The following is a 21,050-nucleotide window of genomic DNA, read 5'->3' on the forward strand; positions in this document are numbered from 1 at the left end:
CTAAAAAGGCACTTGCCAAAGCTGCCTTCTGTCTTCACTCCTATTCTTGATTGTGATTGAACCTATAGCTATTCTGATGATTAGGAAGGCCATGAAAGCCAGGCAATATATTTTTTATATGGTCAGAACCATGGAAACTTTCCTATTTTAATAATTTGGGAACTGTTTTATTGAACACTGTTCAGGGGATGAGGGGATCTCTGTACAATAAGGGAATACTGTGGTGCCCTGAAACTAACTCAAGAGCAAAATATACCCTAAACTTACTTTAGACACAAAACCATACTGAATACTGCATGAAGTTGGTCTTGTGGGCATGTTTAGAAGAGTTTAAAGTGGTAGCACACTGATAATTTTATTTTGTTTTTTTGATATGTCCATCATACTATAGTGCCAATTTGGAGGGGGAGAGAGCCAATTAACTTGCCTGTATGTATTTGTTATGGAATGTGGGAAGAAACCAATGTACCCGAGGGAAACCCACACAGGGAGAACAAACTCTGTGCAGGGAGAGTCCTGGCTGGGATCTGACCGGAGACCTAGCGCTATAAGGCGAGGATGCTACCCACAATGCCATCATGCTGCTCTATGCAGACAAAAAATTATAATTCTGCAGCTAAACGATGCACAGATCCCTGGAGGGAGCCTTTAATTTTAATATTAGTTTTTCAGATTGAGGAAGTTTCACTACACCCTGGTAAACTTTTAACGTGCTAAGAACAAACAACTGTTTGCTGCTTGCCCTAACCTCCACTTGAACCCAACTAATGATTGTCTACCATTTGCCTTGACCGCAGCCACAACTCAAAAATGTCTTCACATTGAAGCTATTTGTTTTCTACCACCTCTGATGGGGCAAGCCTGGGAGTCGTAGCCTAAAGGTTTCCTGATGCAAACTAGTCTGGTGGCCACGAGGTCAACCTGCTAATCTTCCACTGCAGATTGCTGTAGTGAAGACCAGGGTTCGCATTAACCACCTTAAGTGAGTCACTGACCCAGTGGCGTAACTAAGGAGCTGTGGGCCCGGCGTAACTAAGGAGCTGTGGGCCCCGATGTAAGTTTTACACGAGGGCCCCCCCAAGCACTCTATACATAACAATTGATACGGCGCACCAAAACCTGCCAATGGCAACTACAGTGTCAGAGGTGCAAGAAGGGGAACAGCTTGTTAATGATCACTACTATTCAAAGTATCTATAGAAGTGATTATTATGATCACAGGAACAATACAGAGCTCATACTGCAGTTGAGGGAGGGCCCTTCGGGGCCCCTCTGGCCCAAGGGTCCCGATGCGGTCACAACCTCTGCAACCCCTATTGCTACGCCCCTGCCCTGACCATTGTCCTACACCAGGAAATCAGACTCTCTATTCCCCCACCCATCCCTCTATTATTTTTACATTGCTCTGCAGCTTGCTGGTCTTCAGGGCATGTTCCAGTTGGAGAAAATTGGGAAGATCTACTGAAGGGTCGTGCATACTCTGCTTATCCTTCCTGTACGTCACCTGAAAAACAGAAGAAAAAAAAGAACACAAGTAGATAAGGGCTCTGTACATGAGGTGCAAGTAGATCTCGTATTTGCTCGGGTCTTTCTTTGATCATAATACAGGCCATGTGATCATGTTTCATTTCTGCATGCTGTCTTAGCTTACAAGATGAAAAAAAAAGTCATGATTACGAGTAGATGATAAGATCATCTATTCTTGTGGCGTTACTAGAAAGTCATGGTCCCTGCCAATTTTAGACTGGAACCCAATCCCAAACCATCCCGGCAAACTGAGTTTTGGAAACCTGCACCTAGTTAACATGTTCAGCATTCTGGTACTTTACTTCTGCCAATGGGGTTTGTGCATCAAACCCAGTTAAAGTTAATGTCTGCAGGCAGTGTACATAGTACAAGACAAAGAGGTTGAAATATATACCGGTATATATACATGAAAAGTTCAAGACTCTGTACAAACAGGGCATCGAGCAATACAAATACGTACACAGTTGATGTATGGTTTGAGACATCACCAGTACTGGCATAAGTTCTTATGATAACTTGCTTCAGAATAAGAAACACTAGGAGGATTTCCCGGCCCTTGCAAGCTTACAATCTAGAGGGTAGTGGGGTGGAAACAATAGGGAATGAGACAGAAATTACAGGATGAGGCAGTGAGCCTCCACTGTGACTGATAGCAAATTATAGGCTTGTCTGAAAAGGTGTGTTTTGAGGGTATGTTTGAAGGCTTCCAGGCTTGGAGCATGACAGACAGGCTGTGGGAGAGAGTTCCAAAGTGGTGGTGTTCGTGAGAAGTCTTGGATGCAGGAGTGAGAGGAGGTGGTCGAGCTAGAAGACAACAGAGTCTCCTGGGAGAATCAAAGGTTCTTCGATCAAAGGGTGGGATGGTATCTTGGGGTTCATGAGAAAATGTAAGGAGGTGACAACTTATGTAGAGCCTTTTATGATAGAGTGAGGAGTTTAAGCAGTGCAGATTAAGTTTACCAGGATTTACTTGTTACTCATTTTTGTTGTTTGAGAGCTATTTAACGTGTGCAGGTAGTAGGGAAGCAATCGTACATAAAGAGTCTGGAAATCGCCCATATAATTTAATTCCCATTTAGGATTGTGGATGCTTACGGCCTGCCCAGTGTAACCAGCCTACAGAAGCGTGGATAATGATGGTCTATGTTCTGACCATCCAAGGTGGTCCTTATGGCTCATATGAATCATTTTAAGCATTTGATTTGATTTTTGTTTGTCTCTATTTATTCCCACTTGTTTGGAGAATTCTGAGAGCGGCTAATGACTCATTTTCCATCTAGTGGCTTTTCAGGGCTCGCTGCTGAACGCACTCTGTCATTTAGATTTAACAATCATTTCACTGGCGTCCTGAGACTACCCCACCTTGTAAACACATTAGTGTTTTCTTTCCGCTCGGCGTTGCTTTGGCTTCGTTCATTTTCACCTGGGGAGACTAATTAGCTGCAAAATTAAATGAAGGCATTTCTTTGGGATTCACGTTCTTCTTTCATGTGACACAATGGTCCTCAGCAGAAGGAATTACTCCCCCATTTATCACTACGGCACGCCAAAGGGGCACTTTCTACGCCAGTCTTCAAATCCAAAAGGGAATTATTATTATTCACACCACTTTACATAGTGTATACAGTCATGCCACTAACTGTTCATCAGAGGAGCTCACAATATAATCTCTACCATAGCCAATGATGGGTTTGTGGAAAGGCCACAGAGGCCTGGGTCTTAGGCGGCTGCAGCACAAAGGGGCAGAGCTTGACATGCAATAGGGGTTACTGCATATGATATGAAAGAGCTTACAGATTAATTACTTAATATGTAATTGCATTCATTCGTAATTTCGCGTAATTTTGTGCCGACTTTAGCGGTAAACAGCATAGCCCCCATACATGCTATAGTCATACACATGTTATGGAGAATAGTGGATGCATGGCAAAAGAAAATTAGAATTCATCAAAAAGACCCTGTAGTTTTTGAGAAACACACTCCCGCGAGTGTGTTGCTTGTACCATCTGAAGAAAGAGCTATACTCACAAACGCCGTGCATCATGTTTACCCGGCACACACTTACTAATACCTACTATGGACGTTAAGAAGACTCAATAAAATTGCTTGTTTGAGACGGTGCGGATCCTAACATCTTAATTGTCAGACAGACTTGACCGATGTATGGATTGAAAATGTATTGGTGGAGTGCCCTCCAACATGGATACTACTATAGCTATTTTGAGCATGTATGGGGGGCTTTGATATTAACCACTAAAGGCAGCTCACAATTATGCGAAAATGAGGTGAACATTACACATAATTATGAATAATTACATGAAATCGATTGAATTTACAAATTGTAATTACGTAGGGGTGTAATTGCGAAAATGTACGCAAAATTTTGCAAGGGTCCTCTCCCCTACATGATCACTCACCTCCTTCATCGGGTAACCTTCCTGTGGACTGACTGGGACTTGATTCATGTAGTCTCTAAGACTTAAACTCTATTGCATGATCTTGTATCCTGTACCTTGCTGTTTGTCTCCCTAGTTATCAATTGTCCAGTGCTGCCTAATATGGCCTATGCCTAATAATGGGGCTTTATAAATACAATAAACAACAACAATGTATGACACTCGTCCACCAATGGTAGTGATAAAACTATTGAGGGCTACAGATACTCACATCACTGGCCAGTGCTGTGGCTGCTTGGGCTTGTCTGAAGGCAGCACTGTCCAATGGGTTGTAGCAAGGCCTCCTCATTTCCTTATTAAACTGCTCCTTGTACTTTACCTAATTAAAATCAATAATTAACAATCAGTTGATCAGTTGTACTATATGACAGCAACATGCGCTACAAGCACTTTTCATATTCTGTTTGTTATAATCTCAACACACACTCATTTCCTATGCCCATTTAAAGGGAACCAGAGATGGAACGTTTCATTTAAAATAAACATATCAGTCGATAGCTTGTAAAAAATAAATGCTCTACCTGATAATTTCGCCACTCTGGTGTGCCTTTTATCCATTATTGCTCCAGGAAAAATCCAATATGGCCGCCGGCTCATATCCCTTCTGCTTCCGGGTTATGAGTTGTTCTGGATGTGCTGTCTAGGCTATATGAGACTAGGCTGCTATCTAGGCTATATGAGAAAGGCTGCTGCAGCCTTTCATCTGTGTGCTTTCATTTTGGTATGATGTGCAGCTGCCTGTAGGTAGTCTCTCTCATAGGAATGAAACTGCAGTCATCATCAGTATCTATGCAGAGAGCACACAGAGCACACATTGCAGCCACACTTGTCTGTTTCAGAGATTCTCTCTCAGCAGGAGCAGCCCCTCCCATGTCATCAGAGCTCTCAGTATGCAAAGCAGGAAATCTGAGCCAGGAGGTGGCAGGCTTGGGCTTGAAAAGACTCCACAGAAGAGTGACTCAGCTATAATGATTCCAGGTCAAACCTAGACTGAGCCAGTCGGGGATTCTTATCACAGTTGCTAATAGACTAATTAAGCAGATAACAATGAAACTAAAAGCAGGGTAGGTGTTTACTGTCATGTTCCCACTGATAAATGTAATAAAATACATGAGGGTGATTTGTCACTGGTTCTCTTTAAAGTGTTTGTTTCCAGCGCTGCCACCAACGCTTTCAGATTCGGCCAGATGGATGGGGGAACGACCGTTCGTCAGCAGAGATCCCCGATCCATCTGGCCGCAATCTGCCAGTGGGTACTTAGCTTAAGCCTACTGTGTGTCCAGCCATAATATAACTGCTAAATATATGTGGAATCATTAGGAAATGACAGCAGATCAGGGCATTATCTTACCTGACTTGTTATCTTTGATACTTCCTTGGCATGTTCAAAATCTGGCCTTCCAACCACCATGGTCTCCTTGTTCAGCTCCCCTCTGCCTCTCTTGTAGTCAACCTGCATCAATGTACAGAAATAGATTTCACTGATCTGACAAATAAAAGTCTGGCTCATAACCAAGAAAAGGTGTTTTGCTCACTTAGGCTACGTTCACATTAGGATGTTTTCAGCCTACGTTCCGCTCCGATGAGCGGAACGTAGCAGTGCTTTCCCTATAGGAAAGTTCACATTGCACGTTCAGCTACGTTCCGTTCCCTGCGTTCTGCTCATCGGAGCGGACGTTCCCGACATGTCGGGACCTTGCGTTCCCGCTCCGCTAACAGAGCGGAACGCAAGCGTACGGGCGGATGCGCCCTAATGTGAACCCACCCTATGTTATTGTTCAGTGTAACTACCAGGGCATTTTTGGGTAAAGACATTCCAGGCCCTTGCCTGGAGCACCATTGCTTTCAGGGGTGCCTTTGCAGCTTGGCTCCATCCCCGAAATGATCATAACTCTGCCCCTGAAACCGCCAATAGCCCTTACAGTGAAATTTTTCATATCCCTGCCCCTCACCATGAGAACTTAGCCGCTTTGTGTCTGATAAACTGCTGACACAATACAGTACAGTAGAGCCCCAGTTATCTGAAACCCAACTAACCACCAGTCTCAACTAACCAATACCTGGCAGAACTCACAGTGGCAAAGGCCAACTTCTTAAGCTATTTGTGGGCTCTGCTGTGCTTAAAGTGAACCAGAGACGAAGCACCCTCATGTATTTACCATATAAATCAGTGGGAACATTAGAGAAAACACCTACCCTGCTCTCTGTTACATTCTTCACTGCTCAGGCTGCTTCTTATTAGCCCTGATAAAATCCCCGACTGAGCATTCAGTCTGGCTTTGCTCAGAAATCATTATAGCTGAGTCATTATAGCAGAGCCACAAGGGGGCAGGCTTGGGCTTGAAAAGACAGACTCAGCTAGAATGATTACTGAGCAAAGCTAGATTGAATGCTCAGTCGGGATTTTATCAGAGCTGATAACGAGCAGGCTGAGCAGTGAAGAATGTAACAGAGAGCAGGGTAGGTGTTTTCTCTAATGTTCCCACTGATATATATGGTAAATACATGAGGGTGCTTCGTCTCTGGTTCACTTTAAAGACAAGGGTTCCTCTGCTCCCCCAAGGTGAATATACTTCCAATTACTGTATTTTAACATTTAATACAGAGTTCATGGTATGCACATAGAGTGGGGTATAGTACTGTATTCGCTAGGCCTATTTTTAACAATGAGTCTCAAGCAACCAGAAACTACACTCATCCGGCATCAGTCGATCCTGGTCAATATGGATAACTAAGACTTTACTGCACTATGTTTCTGTTATAGTAACGTAAAGATAAAAAAATCATCTGTGCCCATTTTACCTGATTGTTATTATTATAATTTAGTCAGGGCTGGTTCTCTCATGAAGCAAGGTGAAACAATTGCATTAGGCGCAGAGATTACAGGGTCAGCATGTTTTGTACTGTGTTTACACTAACAGCATGCAGTCAGAGTAGGAGGAGAAGTGAGAGAAGAGTGAGATGAATAGGTTATCATTGGGGAAAAGCAGTTTGTTGTGCTGTGTGAGGAGTCTGACAGTGAGGGAGGAGGGGGGAGGCAGGAGAGCAGCAGCGTTCCATTTGACTTGCACAGCAGAAGCGATGAGGTGGCACTGCTGTCCTGACTGAAGAGGAATGGAGTGGCTGAGGGGGAGCAGTTTGTCAGAGACTCACAGCCAGCCAGTGTGTTATTCTGTTGAGCTGCAGCATGCCATATGAGAACATTAAAGCGGAATATAACCCTGCATTTCAACTTTGCTCTAAAACATTATTTACAGCATATTATATGCAACCAGCATTTTTTTTTTACTAGACCAGCATTGGAAGGGTAACACACAGAGTTTTAAAGTTCGGTGGAGAGAACTGCAGACGCATCCGAAGCTTAGATAGATACATTTAACTAAACAGAATGTAACAAGTGAGGAATGTTACACATTCTTTGGCTGTCCTCCAGCTCCTGCACAATCAGAGAGAGTGAGTCACATTCACAGTTGTTATATTCTGTTTAGTTAAATGTATCTATCTAAGCTTCGGATGCGTCTGCAGTTCTCTCCACCGAACTTTAAAACTCTGTGTGTAACCCTTCCAATGCTGGTCTAGTAAAAAAAATGCTGGTTGTATATAATATGCTGTAAATAATGTTTTAGAGCAAAGTTGAAATGCAGGGATATATTCCGCTTTAAATGAAGCAGAGTAAATTGTCGGATGCTGTGCGATCATTCCAAATCGGTGTGGGGGGGGGGGGGGGGGGAGAAGCGCATCCTCAGGCAGCAAAAATTATAGAAGCGGCCCTCAATTTAGTATTTATAGAGCACTGAGATGTTCTGCAGCGCTTTACAGAGTATATGTAGTCATGTCACTAACCACATCAGAGGAGATCACAATCTAATTCCCACAGTAGTTACGTGTCCATTGTAGTCTAGGGCCACTTTAGGGGGAGGAAATTAACTTGTCTGTATGGTTTTGGGATTTGGGAGGAAACTGGACATACAAACTCTCAGGAGATAGTGCTCTGGCTGGGACCCAATGCTGCAAGGCAAGAGTTCTATCCACTACGCCGCCATGCCTTGACTTGTAATATCTACACTGTGTGTCCTTGTATCAATTTGTCTGTGTCCGTTAAGCAACTGCCAAGTCAAATTCCTTGTACGTGTTAACTTATTTGTCCAAATAAAATTGACTCCAATTCTGATGCTGTCTACAGTACTTTTTAGTTTGCTAGGTGCAGAATGATTGGCCAATAATTGGCAAACATCACCACTTCCATATAGTAGTAGAATCAACAGACTGAATACTAAGAACCAGGGCCGAGGCAGAGAGGCTCCAGCCTCAGGGCGCAGTGTAGGAGGGGGTGCACAGCTCACTCAGCTATCATTCCCCTATTGTGTTTGAAGCTGAGAGAAATAAGAAAAGGGGATACATGGCAGTGACTGCAAGCCACATAACTAGAGATTAAGGTGTTGGGGGCCCTGGGGAGCCTCCTAGTCTAATAGCAATTAGTGTGTGATGACTGGGGTTGGAGGGATGAGGGGCGCACTTTGATGTCTCAGCCTTGGGTGCTGGAGGACCTTGTCCTGGCTCTGCTAAGATCTATCTGTGTAGAGGAGCTCTAATACTACACGGAGGTGTAAAAATGTCCACTGATTAGTGTCGACTGCAATGGAGAAAGGACATGGACTTTAATCACCTCCCTACAGCCCCCTGGCGGTGGAATGTGGAAGCTCGTGTGTGCATGTGTATGCCCTTGCCCTGCGGCACCCGAGTGTGTATTCCGATGCTCCATGCAGCAAAACATATTGTTTTAAAATGTCTGGGTTGCATAAACTTGTCAATACAATGTCTGAATGCAAAAAGTTAGGATAACATCACAAAGAAGTGAACAGGCTCATAGAAATGTATGGGCAGTAAGCTGACATGCAGAATTATTGTGCAATGAAACTGAGCACTGTGAACTAGCCCTTGGAAATAAAATGTATCAGTTTATTGGATAGTCTTTCTTCTAGATATAGGGAAACTCAACTGGTTGGTTCTAGTCCAGCTTCTACCCGGATTGCTAGGACCTTTTGGCTCTATTCAGACCGAACTTTAGTTATCTCTCCATCTAGAAAGATTGTTTGAGTCTATTTTCTTAGACTGAAGATTTTGTTAAAGAGACTCTGAAGACTCAAAAAAACCCATCTTTTTATTTAACTAATATGTTTAACATCTTTGCCCTAACTAAACCGCCGCATTCCCGACGCTCTAATGTAACTAAATCCCCCCAAACTCCCCGGGGGGCAATCCGGACAGCGCTTCCATGTGAGGCAGGGCTATGAGCTGCAGCTCTGCCTCTCAGCGCGTCTGTCAGCCCGGATTGCCGCCTCTCCCCGCCCCTCTCAGTCTTCCTTCACTAAGAGGGGGGGGGGGGGAAGAGGTGGAGATCCGCCACTGACAGACGTGTGTGAGGCAGGGCTGCAGCTCATAGCTCTGCCTCACATGGAAGCGCTTAGAGCAGCAAAATCCACGACCAAGAAAGTAGTGGATTTTGCAGGGGAGAGGGAGGGAGAGTTTGGGGGGATTTAGATAGTTTATAGCGGCGGTTTAGTTTGGGCTATTATGTTAAACACATTAACTAAATAAAAAGATTGTGTTTTGGAGGCTTCAGTGTCTATTCAAAAAATTAATTTTTCTTTATGACTTTTATAATGTTCAGTCTATACAAAACAAGTTTTTAATGTGCTGATACATATTTTATGCTATTCCCTGTAACCTGATTTATGACCTTTAATAAAAAAAATAGTGTTACAAAGAAGTAAAATTTATCAGGGTGCGTTAAATCTTGTGTCACAGCTAATGCTGGTTGAATCCCACTGGTTTTTATAGACCAGGGGTCTCAAACTCGCGGCCCGCGGGCCATTTGCGGCCCTCGATACAATATTTTGTGGTCCTCGCCAGCAAAAGCTTCCTTATAGTTCGCTTCAGTGCTCCCAAGTAATCCGCCGCATCCCCGCCGCTAAACGAGGGCTGCAGAGCCCCCAAATAGCCCGGGGGCAATCCGCCAGCATTTCCTGGAAGGGGCAGAGCTTTCAGCTTCAGCTCTGCCCCTCCTGATGTCAATCGCTGCACAGATCGCCTCCTCTCCCCGCCCCTCTCTGTGAAGGAAGAGTGAGAGGGGCGGGCAGAGGTGGCGATGCGCCGCGATTGTGAAATTCCTTATGCGGCCCAGCCTCATCCTGACTTTGTCTCCTGCGGCCCCCAGGTAAATTGAGTTTGAGACCCCAGTTATAGACAGTTGCGATCAGGCTACCATACTAGATTTTGCCAGCAGAGGTCCCTAGAACCGAACCCTAGAAGTACAGCTTATGGTACCGCAAACCTCCTATAGGAAGTTCACAAATGTAACAAATGGACCACAATTGAACAGGATATTTTCACTCTTCCCAAAAAAGAATACCAGTTCATATAATACATTGTTAGTAATTACATTGCTGATGAACTTTGAACTCTCTGTGGCCTTCTGAATATCTGGTCTGTCCAAAACTTCGGTAAATGTGTGTATATCCTGCGCATCTTTTTTGTAGGCTACCTGCAAAAGAAACACATTTTCAGACCATAATAATAAAAACAATTTAACTACCTAAAATTATGGAAATGTTGTACATCTGACTTCGAGATTGCCGCTGATATATGCAAGATAGGGACAGGGCCATTTTCAGTTACAGGCAAACAGGCATGTGCCTTGGAGGATGCCTGCAGAAGGGGGCACAACAGAGCTATTCTTTGCACACTGGCCCAATCCAATTTACTTTAAAGAGAATCTGTACTCTAAAATTCTTACAATTAAAAGCATACCATTCTATTTATTATGTTCTCCTGGGCCCCTCTGTGCTGTTTCTGCCACTCCCTGCTGCGATCCTGGCTTGTAATTGCCAGTTTTAGGCAGTGTTTACAAACAAGACATGGCTGCTAACCAGAGTGTGATAGGCTGAGAGTAGCTTAGTCTGTGACTCACACAGAGCCTGCAGGGGGCGTGGAGAGGGTGTGTATAGCTTCTATCCTATCACAAGAAGAGCAGCAGATTCCTGCATGAGCGCGAAAAAGCCGTCAGAGGAAAGATTAGATTATATAACAGAGATAATACAGCCACTGTGCAACTAGGAAAGGCTGCAGTAAGCCAGAGCACATTAGAACAGGTATAGGAACTTATAGGATAGAAGAAATAAGGCTGAACATTTTGTTACAGAGTCTCTTTAAAAAAAGAGGAGGAAGTACTGACACTACCTCCCCACCATCAGGCTGAGCAGAATGTGGGCGGGGGGGGGGGGGGGGGGTTCAGGCACTAGAGGGGAGGATGGTGCTTTGACTCTTATAAAAAAAAAAGCATTAAAATATTTTTACTTATAAACAAGGTCATTGTTGCTCTACATAAAGGTGGCCTAGGCTATAAGAAAATTGCAAACACCCTGAGGGCTGGAATCCACTAAAGCGATTTTTTTGAGCGTTTAGGGAGCACTTTAAATCACTAGCGCTTTCCCTAAAAGCTCTGCCAATGTAAATAAATGTAATAAATTCCACAGTAGCGATTGCGATTAGCAAAATTGTAATCGCAGGACATGCAGCATTTTGGGAGCGTTTGCGCTTCAATGTTAGGCCCCGTTTCCACTTGTGCACGGCATGCGTCTTGCGAGACGCGATGCCGGCACAGCTGCTCGTGTCTCGCAGCCGAATCCCGCTATGCACAGCTACGGGATTCCGACAGTGACGCGAGCAATTATGCTGCAGGGCCTCAGATTTTACCCCGGCCACAAATTCGGATGATCTGCACAGAGTCCTATAGGCTGCCAAATTCCATCCGAAGTCGTGGCCGAGGAATTAACCCGTTTTCGCACAAATGGAAACTTAGCTTAACGTATATAAGCGCTGGTAAATCTCTCATGAATCGCTACACATAGCAATTTGAGTGCGATTTTAAATTATTGCAAACAGTAAAAAAAAATGATGATACATTGAAAGAACCAATCAGAATTAAAATCGCTAATCGCAAATCGCTACACAATCGCTGGCAAAAAGCTTACACTTTTGAAAATTGCTCCCAAAAGCGTCGGAAAACGCTCATGAAATCGCTTACAAAATGCTAATTAAAGCCGCTAGCGATTGCGCTACCGATTTGTAGTGGGTTCCAGGCCTAAAACTGAGCTGCAGCATGGTGGTACTCACTTTTGTTGCCATCGGTTTAGACACCAATGGAAACAGCAATGAGTGTTGAGTTATTTTGATGGGACAGCAAACTTACACTGATATACCAGCTGTACACTGACTATTTTACATTCTATCAAAGTATCATATCTTCAGTGTTGTCCCATGAAAAGATATAATAAAATATTTACAAAAATGTGAGAGCTGTACTCACTTTTTTGAGATACTATTTATACCAAGCATGGGCAAACTTGGCCCTCCATCTGATAAAGAAATACAAGCCCACAATGCATTTGTCTTTATGAGTCACGATTGTGGCTGTAAGACTCTGCAATGCATTGTGGGACTTGTAGTTCTTTAACAGCTGGAGGGCGAAGTTTGCCCATGCCTGATATATACCGTGTATACTCAAGTATAAGCCCATCCCCAAACTTTAAAAAACTGGAAAAAATGTTTGACCACAGTATAAGTAAAAGCCACAACCACAACACCACTCACAGCCATGGCCTGCCACAGCCATAAATTAGAAAAGCAGTATAAATTCAGCAGATTGCAATAATAAGCCAGAACATAAGCCTACAAAAGAGATGGACATGCAAAGAACTCCTGTTGCAAAGTTTAAGCTGGCATAAGGATAAAGCAAGGAATGCAGAGCCACATAGTCATGTATCTAAAACTTGATATAGGAATGCAAGGATTCTCACCACTCAGTAGACACTGTGCCTGTATGCCTTCCAAGGCTACAACTCGAGATGAGGTTAGCTGGGACCTCCCATGGAAATGCCAAGTGTGTGTTCTACCTCAGATGATGCACCACTGTGCATATAGTGGGAGCACTGTGGGCCACTTTTTTTGGCCCAAAAATTAGGCTTATACTCGAGCATATACAGTATCTCTATACAGTAGCCTCCATACCAGAGTGAGATCATCTACAAGGCAATTCTAGGCAGTTGCCTAGGGCCTGGAAAGAGTGTAGGGGCCTGGTGAATGCTAGCCCCCACCAAATTTTACTAAAAAAAGCCAGGTGACCATCAACGGTGGGTAAAAACTGCAATCTTGCCTAGGGCTCCATTTCATCTTAATCCTTTTCTGCTTCATACTTGTTTAGTGACAGGTGTACTTTACAATCCACTCTATAGCACAACACCTTCATAACATGAGTGAAAGAACTCGATTTCCTCTGAACAAATAGAGCAGTTAGACCTTCACAGTGCTAAAGTGGCTGAGTACATAATCTATAGTAATGAGCACTGTACATAAAAGAAACATAAATCTCTTCTAAACTAATTAAGCTAGTCGGGTTAATGACCATGAAATATTAGACTAGTTGCTGAGAGCTGAATGGACTTACTGAAAACGATCTTATTATCCGCCGAAATTACATATTACGTGTTGAACAGCCGGCAATAAAATGACCATTAAAATGCTAATGGAAAAGAAAGCTAGTAGAATGAATGTGATGTTTCGGTGGAATTCAGAATAGAAGGTGCCCAGTGGGTGGGGAACAGTGGCTAACACTGGATCTATAGATTCTAGATTATACCTAATTGTGCTTTACCTCCTAGCGGAAGGTCAGGTCTCCCTCCCTATGGTGCCCTGTCATTGTTATGGACGCACACATGTAGATTTTACTGCAATATTCTGACAGCCTACATTTTAAAATCATCGCAAAAAGAATGATGATATTAAACTTTAAAGAAAACCTGAAGTGAAAATAAACAGTAGTAGCAAAGAAAAGAGTCTTATATTATTTTCCAGTACAGGAGGAGTTAAAGGAAAACTTCAGCTTACAGGATACAGTCCTGTTTTCTGAAGCACTTAAAGGGGTTCTGTGGCTGTAAATAAAAACAAAAAGTGTCACTTACCTGGGGCTGCCCCTCAGCGCAGTCGTGGATGTTTGCCTGGGGGATTTGGGGGCTCTGCAGCCCTCGTTTAGCAGCGGGGATGCGGCGGATTACTTGGGAGCACTGAAGTGAACTATAAGGTAAAATAGTTCGCTTCCGTGTCTCTTTTGCTTTTGCCGGCGCGGGTCACAAAATATTGTACCGAGGGCCGCAAATGGCCCGCGAGTTTGAGACCCCTGATCTAACTAGACGAATGTCACTGCGCCTGCGAAGTAAGCTCCCGGAGACGTGAGAAAGGACGCGCGTAGCCACAGCCGCAGTGACATTCATCTAGTTAGATGAACAATTAGAAGGTGACCCGTGGAGGACTCTTCAGTGACAGCGTGGGACAGGTTGTCTGCAGTGGGCTGTTAGAAGCCCCAAGTAAGTGACACTTTTTGTTTTTATATATAGCCACAGAACCCCTTTAAACATCAAAGAAACAGTAAGAAAAAGCTTGGATAAAGTTTTACTGCAAGAAAGTTCAAAAGGTCATTATCTCTGCTTTGTATCATAGCAGGGGTCAGAATCAGAAACCTTTTTGTCTAAGACAAAAGACACTTGACAGGCAGCCTACTGGACCAAGTCCCTGGACCTGACAGGGTCCAGAGTGGGACAATTGGAGCAGCTGTTCGTTTTAGGGGTAGCGCGAGTAAGTTAGTAGTGTATGCTACAACAGTAGCATGCCTACTTTAAAAATTGTATTTGCGCTGCCGCACTAAGCTGCGCTGCTTGAGCAGTGTAGCTTATTGAATCAACCCCTAACTGTGAGCCAGGTGTAGCCATCAATAGAGCAACAACTGGCTCACGAGCCATAGGTTCCCTATCCCTGGTTTATAGTTTAATGCTATGTACTCACCTCTCGATGCGGGGAGATGGATCCAGCGATGTCTCCTTGAGGAAGAGCACTCTGCCGATCCATCTTCCGGCCTGCGGATATGCACGATGTTACATGACGGGCGCGATGAGACTTCAAGCAATCACGGTACTCTGCACGGGAGTCGCTGGGGATCTTAACGATCCGATCTGCTGTGACAGTCGCTATAGCTGCACAATGCTAAGCAATGTTCACGTGAACGCGCGCCTTTACCCACGTTGTTATCCACATTACAAGATAGAGTAAATAACCGCTCATCAGGAAAATCGTTGGAAAAATTTTGAGGTGGAAACGGGCCTTAAAAAACAGCTTTTAAAGGAATACTGTAGGGGGGGGTCGGGGGAAAATGAGTTGAACTTACCCGGGGCTTCTAATGGTCCCCCACCGACATCCTGTGCCCGCGCAGCCACTCACCGATGCTCTGGCCCCGCCTCCGGTTCACTTCTGGAATTTTAGACTTTAAAATCTGAAAACCACTATGCCTGCGTTGCCGTGTCCTCACTCCCGCTGATGTCACCAGGAGCGTACTGCGCAGGCCCAGTATGGTCTCTGCCTGTACGCTCCTGGTGACATCAGCGGGATCGGGGACACGGCAACGCAGGCGCAGTGGTTTTCAGACTTTAAAGTCTGAAATTCTAGAAGTGAACCAGAGGCGGGGCCAGAGCATCGGTGAGTGGCTGTGCGGGCACAGGATGTCTGTGGGGGACCATTAGAAGCCCCAGGCAAGTTCAACTCATTTTCCCCCGACCCCCTTATTCCTTTAAAGCTGCAACTGTGACAGTATGATTCAATGTTATTTTAAAAAAAAGCTATACAACTGAAAATAAAAATATGAGAGGCTCTTCTTTGCTACTAATGTTCTATTCCTTATACATACTACACATTCAATTCATTATATCATAAGGTTTTGGGTTTTTTTTCGCTTCAGGTTTGCTTAAAATGATTCAATTCCATGAGATCTTCCATTTGACAGAGTGACTGAATTTGTTTGAAAATAATAGCAAATTAAAAAAAAAAAAACTCTTAACTTGTCAATCAGATGCTTATGACCCTGGCTTGCCACATCCATTTAAATGAACGTATGTAGGAAAATAGGACTGAAGACCGTAACTTTAAGGAACAATTTCCACCGAAAATCGGGACCACCATCGCAAATGTGTTGTAATGTCCACCATTTAAAATGAACATGTACTTATCAGCGATTTTCAGTGAGTATTGAGAAAATGATTACATGCCAATCACAATTGTTGAATAATGTAGCATGCAGTACTTTTGCCATTGGCCAGAATTCAAAGCGCACCTGTGAAAAAACGGTACTGCGAATAACATGTTACCATTACCGGTGCCCTTGCGATCTGCAAATCGCGGCAATCCAAAAACGTGATCGGGAAAAGCGGCCATTGTGTAAAAGGCCCTCCAGGGGAAAAAGGGGTTGAAGTCAGTCGCCTAAGAAGGAATAACTTATAACTATCAAACTTGATTGACCAATATGTTAAAAGACCAACAGAGCCATTAATGACACAATATTCCCTATGCCACCTCTTTCCCACCCTCCTCCCGCATGCTGCTCAGTCAGCCCTGCTCCTAGCAACAGAAGAGATCGCTAGCGACGTTTCCGTATAGCCTCAGCCCTGCAATATCACCTGAGGGATCAAGTCCTGAGTGTATACAATGTTGACGTGGCTCTGTACAATTAACAAGCTGACTCATCATTGCATTCCAGCAGTTCTGGAGGTGTGGCTAGTTTACAGGGACAACAAAGAGATGATTTGCATAATCAGCAGTGAAGCATTGTGGCAGACATCATATGCTCCCTCCAACCTTAATTATGGGAAATATCTTCTGTTTTAAGAAGGCAAACTTTAGTTTTGCAATGCTAACACTGTTACAGATATATTATTATTATTATTATTGAACGTGTATTAGACAAAGACAAATAACATTTATATCGCGCTTTTCTCCTGGCGGACTCAAAGCGCCAGAGCTGCAGCCACTAGGACGCGCTCTATAGGCAGTGTCAGTGTTAGGGAGACTTGCCTAAGGTCTCCTACTGAATAGGTGCTGGCGTACTGAACAGGCAGAGCAGAGATTCGAGCCCAGGTCTCCTGTGTCAGAGGCAGAGCCCTTCACCATTACACCATCCAGCCACTCTATTAGGGCTCATACACACTTCCAACACATGTCGCTTATCGGAGATCAGGACCTGACCCCCTTGGGCGACATTGCGGGGCTGCACGCATGCTGTGTAGCTTACGACACACTGTGTTGCTATGGGGGGGGACACGAGGACGACAAGCGACGCGTGCATGATGTCCCACGGCGGGCGAGGGAGCATGGGCGTCGCTGGGTTGAGTAGATCCATCTGGCTTATGGCTCGTGGGTTGGGCGTCGGCTGTCGTACACATGCCTGATTGCTGGCTGAGGCGGTCATTCTCAGCCACCTCGGCCAACTTAAGTCAGGTGTGCACGAGGCTGTATACTTGCAGACAGCGCATATTTCAGGCTTGAAAAGTGTGATTTAAATTTACTGAGAGTTTTTGAAATGATTTGCAGACTGCAAATTAAAATGGCAAAGTAATCTCCACAAACATTTAATTAGGGAAACGTTTCTGGAGCACTACATGTTTATGGCATTAGCTAAAATAGATTTTCACATTGATTAAATGCTAAAGAGGATGTTTGGAAAGCACTTCTGCACAATTAGGTTACATTTCTAATAAATGCATGCGTGTCAAGTGCTACTTCAGGTAATATTCCCCCTACCAAGTTGTACTTTGTAAACTTCCAAAAGGTTCTATGTCACATTAGGGTTGAGAAACACTATTACTGACAACTGTATTTTTTACTTACTGCCCTATTCATGTTTCTGGAGGCACCACGCTTTTATGAGATGAAAGCAGCTGCTCCTGTTTTCACTGCCTGAGAAAGTGGGTTAAGTCCACGAAACGTGTCACAGTTTTTTGGCGTACATGAAAAAACATTTTTTGATGCAAGTATTTTATGGGGAGGTAAGATCTACTTCACCCTGTTTTTATTGGCTTAAATTGGTCTGAAACTCTGATATAACATTCAATAAAATGGTGTTTCCTACTTTTTATTACTCATACAGTTATCATATTTGCTTTTGTGCACAAGTAATATTTTCAGTTACAGCCCTACTGTAACAAAATATAAAAAACGCTACACCAAAACGCTCCAAAAATCGCTAGGCATGTGTAAAAAAATCGCTCTGCACATGTCTAGAATCACTCTAAAAAATCACTCCAAAAAGCGCTGAGCATTTGCGATTGCACTAGCGCTTTTTGGTGTGCACTGAGCCTAAGTCTCACTTTGGGTCTGGAGCTGACCAGGAGCAGAGAGGGTGAGAGCTTCTGGCCATCCTGTCCTGGGTGGAATTGCACTCCAGGTATAGCCTTCACCTGTCAGCACTGCACCACAGTTGAACTGACACATGAAAGATGTGAACACTTCCGTGTGTGTGTGTGTGTGTGTGTGTGTGTGTGTGTGTGTGTGTGTGTGTGTGTGTGTGTGTGTGTGTATGAGAGAGCATCATGGCTGCTAGGCAGAAGCTCTGGCCACAGGAAACTGTTGTTTTGGAAAACAAGAATTATGCTGAGGAAAGGCTGCTACATTTCATTTGAACTTTAGACTAAAACAGCTGATTCTTTTTACGCTGCACATCAAGTAAGGTTTTGCTTTGCTGTGGATGTATTTGCACAGTTTGTTTAAGTCTCTTTGCTGTGGAATAAAAGCACAACGTTTCACCTTGAAATTGTAACTGAGCCTGTTTCATCTTCTGCCAAGCCTCTGAGGACAATTAGTGAAGTTATGGCAGGGATTACATTATAAAATCCTCTGAGAACAGTTAGTGACATGATGGCAGGGATTAGACTGTAAACTTCTCTGAGGACAATTAGTGAAGTTATGGCAGGGTTTACATTATAAACTCCTCTGAGGACAGTTAGTGACATGATGGCAGGGATTAGACTGTAAACTTCTCTAAAAAAATTAGTGACGCTATGGCAGGGATTACATTATAAACTCCTCTGAGGACAGTTAGTGACGTTATGGCAGGGATTACATTATAAGATCCTCTGAGGACAGTTAGTGACATGATGGCAGGGATTAGATTGTAAGATCCACTGAGGACAGTTAGTGACATGATGGCAGGGATTAGATTGTAAAATCCACTGAGGACAGTTAGTGACATGATGGCAGTGATTACATTATAAAATACTCTGAGGACAGTTACTGACATGATGGCAGGGATTACATTATAAAATCATCTGAGGGCAGTTAGTGACAGGATGGCAGGGATTAGATTGTAAGATTTACTGAGGACAGTTAGTGTTATGATGGCAGGGATTACATTATAAGATCCTCTGAGGACAATTATTGACATGATGGCAGGTTTTAGGCTGTAAGCTTCTCTGAGGACAATTAGTGAAGTTATGGCAGTGATTCCATTATAAGATCCTCTGAGGACAGTTAGTGACATGATGGCAGGGATTAGATTGTAAGATCCACTGAGGACAGTTAGTGTTATGATGGCAGGGATTACATTATAAAATGCTCTGAGGACAGTTAGTGACATGATGGCAGGGATTAGATTGTAAACTCCTTGGTGAGCGGAACATTCGGTGAATGACAGGCAGCTCAGAGATCACTGTAAGTGCCAGTTCACTGCCCGTTCATCCGCCGAGTGCCAGATCCGGCTGTTGATAGCCGCCCAGGACCAATGTTCAGCAGGCTAACTGCTACTGCCTCCCTGCTGCCCACAGCCCACCCCTTGATTTTCTGGTGCCCTAGGCCATTGCCTTTGTGGCCTTGCCGAAAATCTAGCCATAGAGTCCAGTCATCCTTGTTTGACTTTGCTCACGTTTTGTGGGTTGACTTAGGGCCCATTCACAGTTAAGCGATTAGCGGGCGATTCCAGCTAATCGCTAAAGCACTAGTGCTATGTTACCCTATGGAAGTGTCCTCACTGCCGCAATTGGTGCTGGTGTTTGGCGATTAGTGCCAATCGCTAACGTGTTACCTGCAGCATTTTTGGAGTGATTCAGAAACGATCGAGGTACAGTGCTGATAAAGCGCTGACCGCGGTCGCTCTGAAATCGCAGAAGTGCCCAGTGATTTTACCGTGCTAATCGCGCAAAATGTTTGCTATTTTCAGATGTGAACGGGCCTATCATGCTCTTTGAACATTAAGGCTATTCTCATGAAGGCGGAATTCTTACTGGAAAGTGTGGATGGCCCTAAGCTTTAAAGTTTAAAAATAAACATTAAAAGAAGAAAGATCAATTTTAATTTTCATGGAAAAAAGGGTGCTGTGTATGGAGGAAAAGCCTGCAAGTATAAAAGAGAGGCTGCAAATGGGGAGCAACATATGAAAGAGGAGAGGTGCTGATCAGGGCAGCTGTACATGTAAGAGAGGGGCTGCTGTATAAGGATGTTACACAGAGAAGGAGGGGCTGCACATGGAATGAGAAGGGGCTGCTGAACATGGTACCAGGGATGATCGTAGTCAGCCAACTTCGCTACGCTGGAACTACGCGTAGTTTTCCACGATTACGCTTCGCAAACTACGGCTACGAAATCAGAAACTTCGCTACGTTTGCATTTCATAGACTACGCGTTAAAATACGGAAGCTTCGCGTAGTGCGAAGAGTAGTTGATGCGGACGCTTATACCCTTATGCAGAAAAATGTCCGCAATAATCCGCTAACTATGCGCATTGGTGAACTAATATATGCGTACATATCAACCTTCCAATGCGGAATTGTATATGTATAGAAGGGCAATAATATTTCTGCGCATGCGCAATGATCCGTATAGACGTAGTTACCGCACGCGTAGTTGACTTCGCAATACATACGTCAACTACGCGTAGCGGGCGAAGCTTCGTATAGCGGAACTACGACTACGCGGAAATACGTATGCAAAGTTTTTAAACTTCGTCTATGAACTACAATGCGTAGTTGCAGACTACGACGCGTAGATTCGCGCTGGCGTAGTTTACGAGCAACCCTGCATGGCACTTAAAGAGGACCTAAACTCTTCCATGGGAGAAGGGAAACACAGAGAATACCACCCTGTTTGTATTTAGAGATAACAGCCTGTCTAAATCTCCCTTATCTGCTAGTAATAGCCACT

General features: G+C 44.0%; 2 protein-coding genes across 4 annotated transcripts in view; both read right to left on the reverse strand.

Annotated features, from left to right (window-relative positions):
• LOC137518168 (LIM zinc-binding domain-containing Nebulette) overlaps nt 1-21,050 on the reverse strand; it is a 252,739-nt gene that overhangs the window by 42,360 nt on the left and 189,329 nt on the right. The gene's annotated exons all lie outside the window — the stretch shown is intronic.
• Nucleotides 1-21,050, reverse strand: part of LOC137518182 (nebulette-like) — a 75,064-nt gene that overhangs the window by 23,747 nt on the left and 30,267 nt on the right. Inside the window, exons 5-8 of the mRNA XM_068235644.1 lie at nt 10,426-10,527; nt 5,335-5,436; nt 4,195-4,302; nt 1,400-1,504 (exon numbers count right to left, since the gene is read on the reverse strand). Coding sequence (XP_068091745.1) covers nt 1,400-1,504; nt 4,195-4,302; nt 5,335-5,436; nt 10,426-10,527 — 417 coding nt within the window. The remainder of the gene's footprint in view (nt 1-1,399; nt 1,505-4,194; nt 4,303-5,334; nt 5,437-10,425; nt 10,528-21,050) is intronic.

This window comes from Hyperolius riggenbachi, chromosome 5 (genome assembly GCF_040937935.1).
Source record: "Hyperolius riggenbachi isolate aHypRig1 chromosome 5, aHypRig1.pri, whole genome shotgun sequence".
Classification (NCBI taxonomy): Eukaryota; Metazoa; Chordata; class Amphibia; order Anura; family Hyperoliidae; genus Hyperolius; species Hyperolius riggenbachi.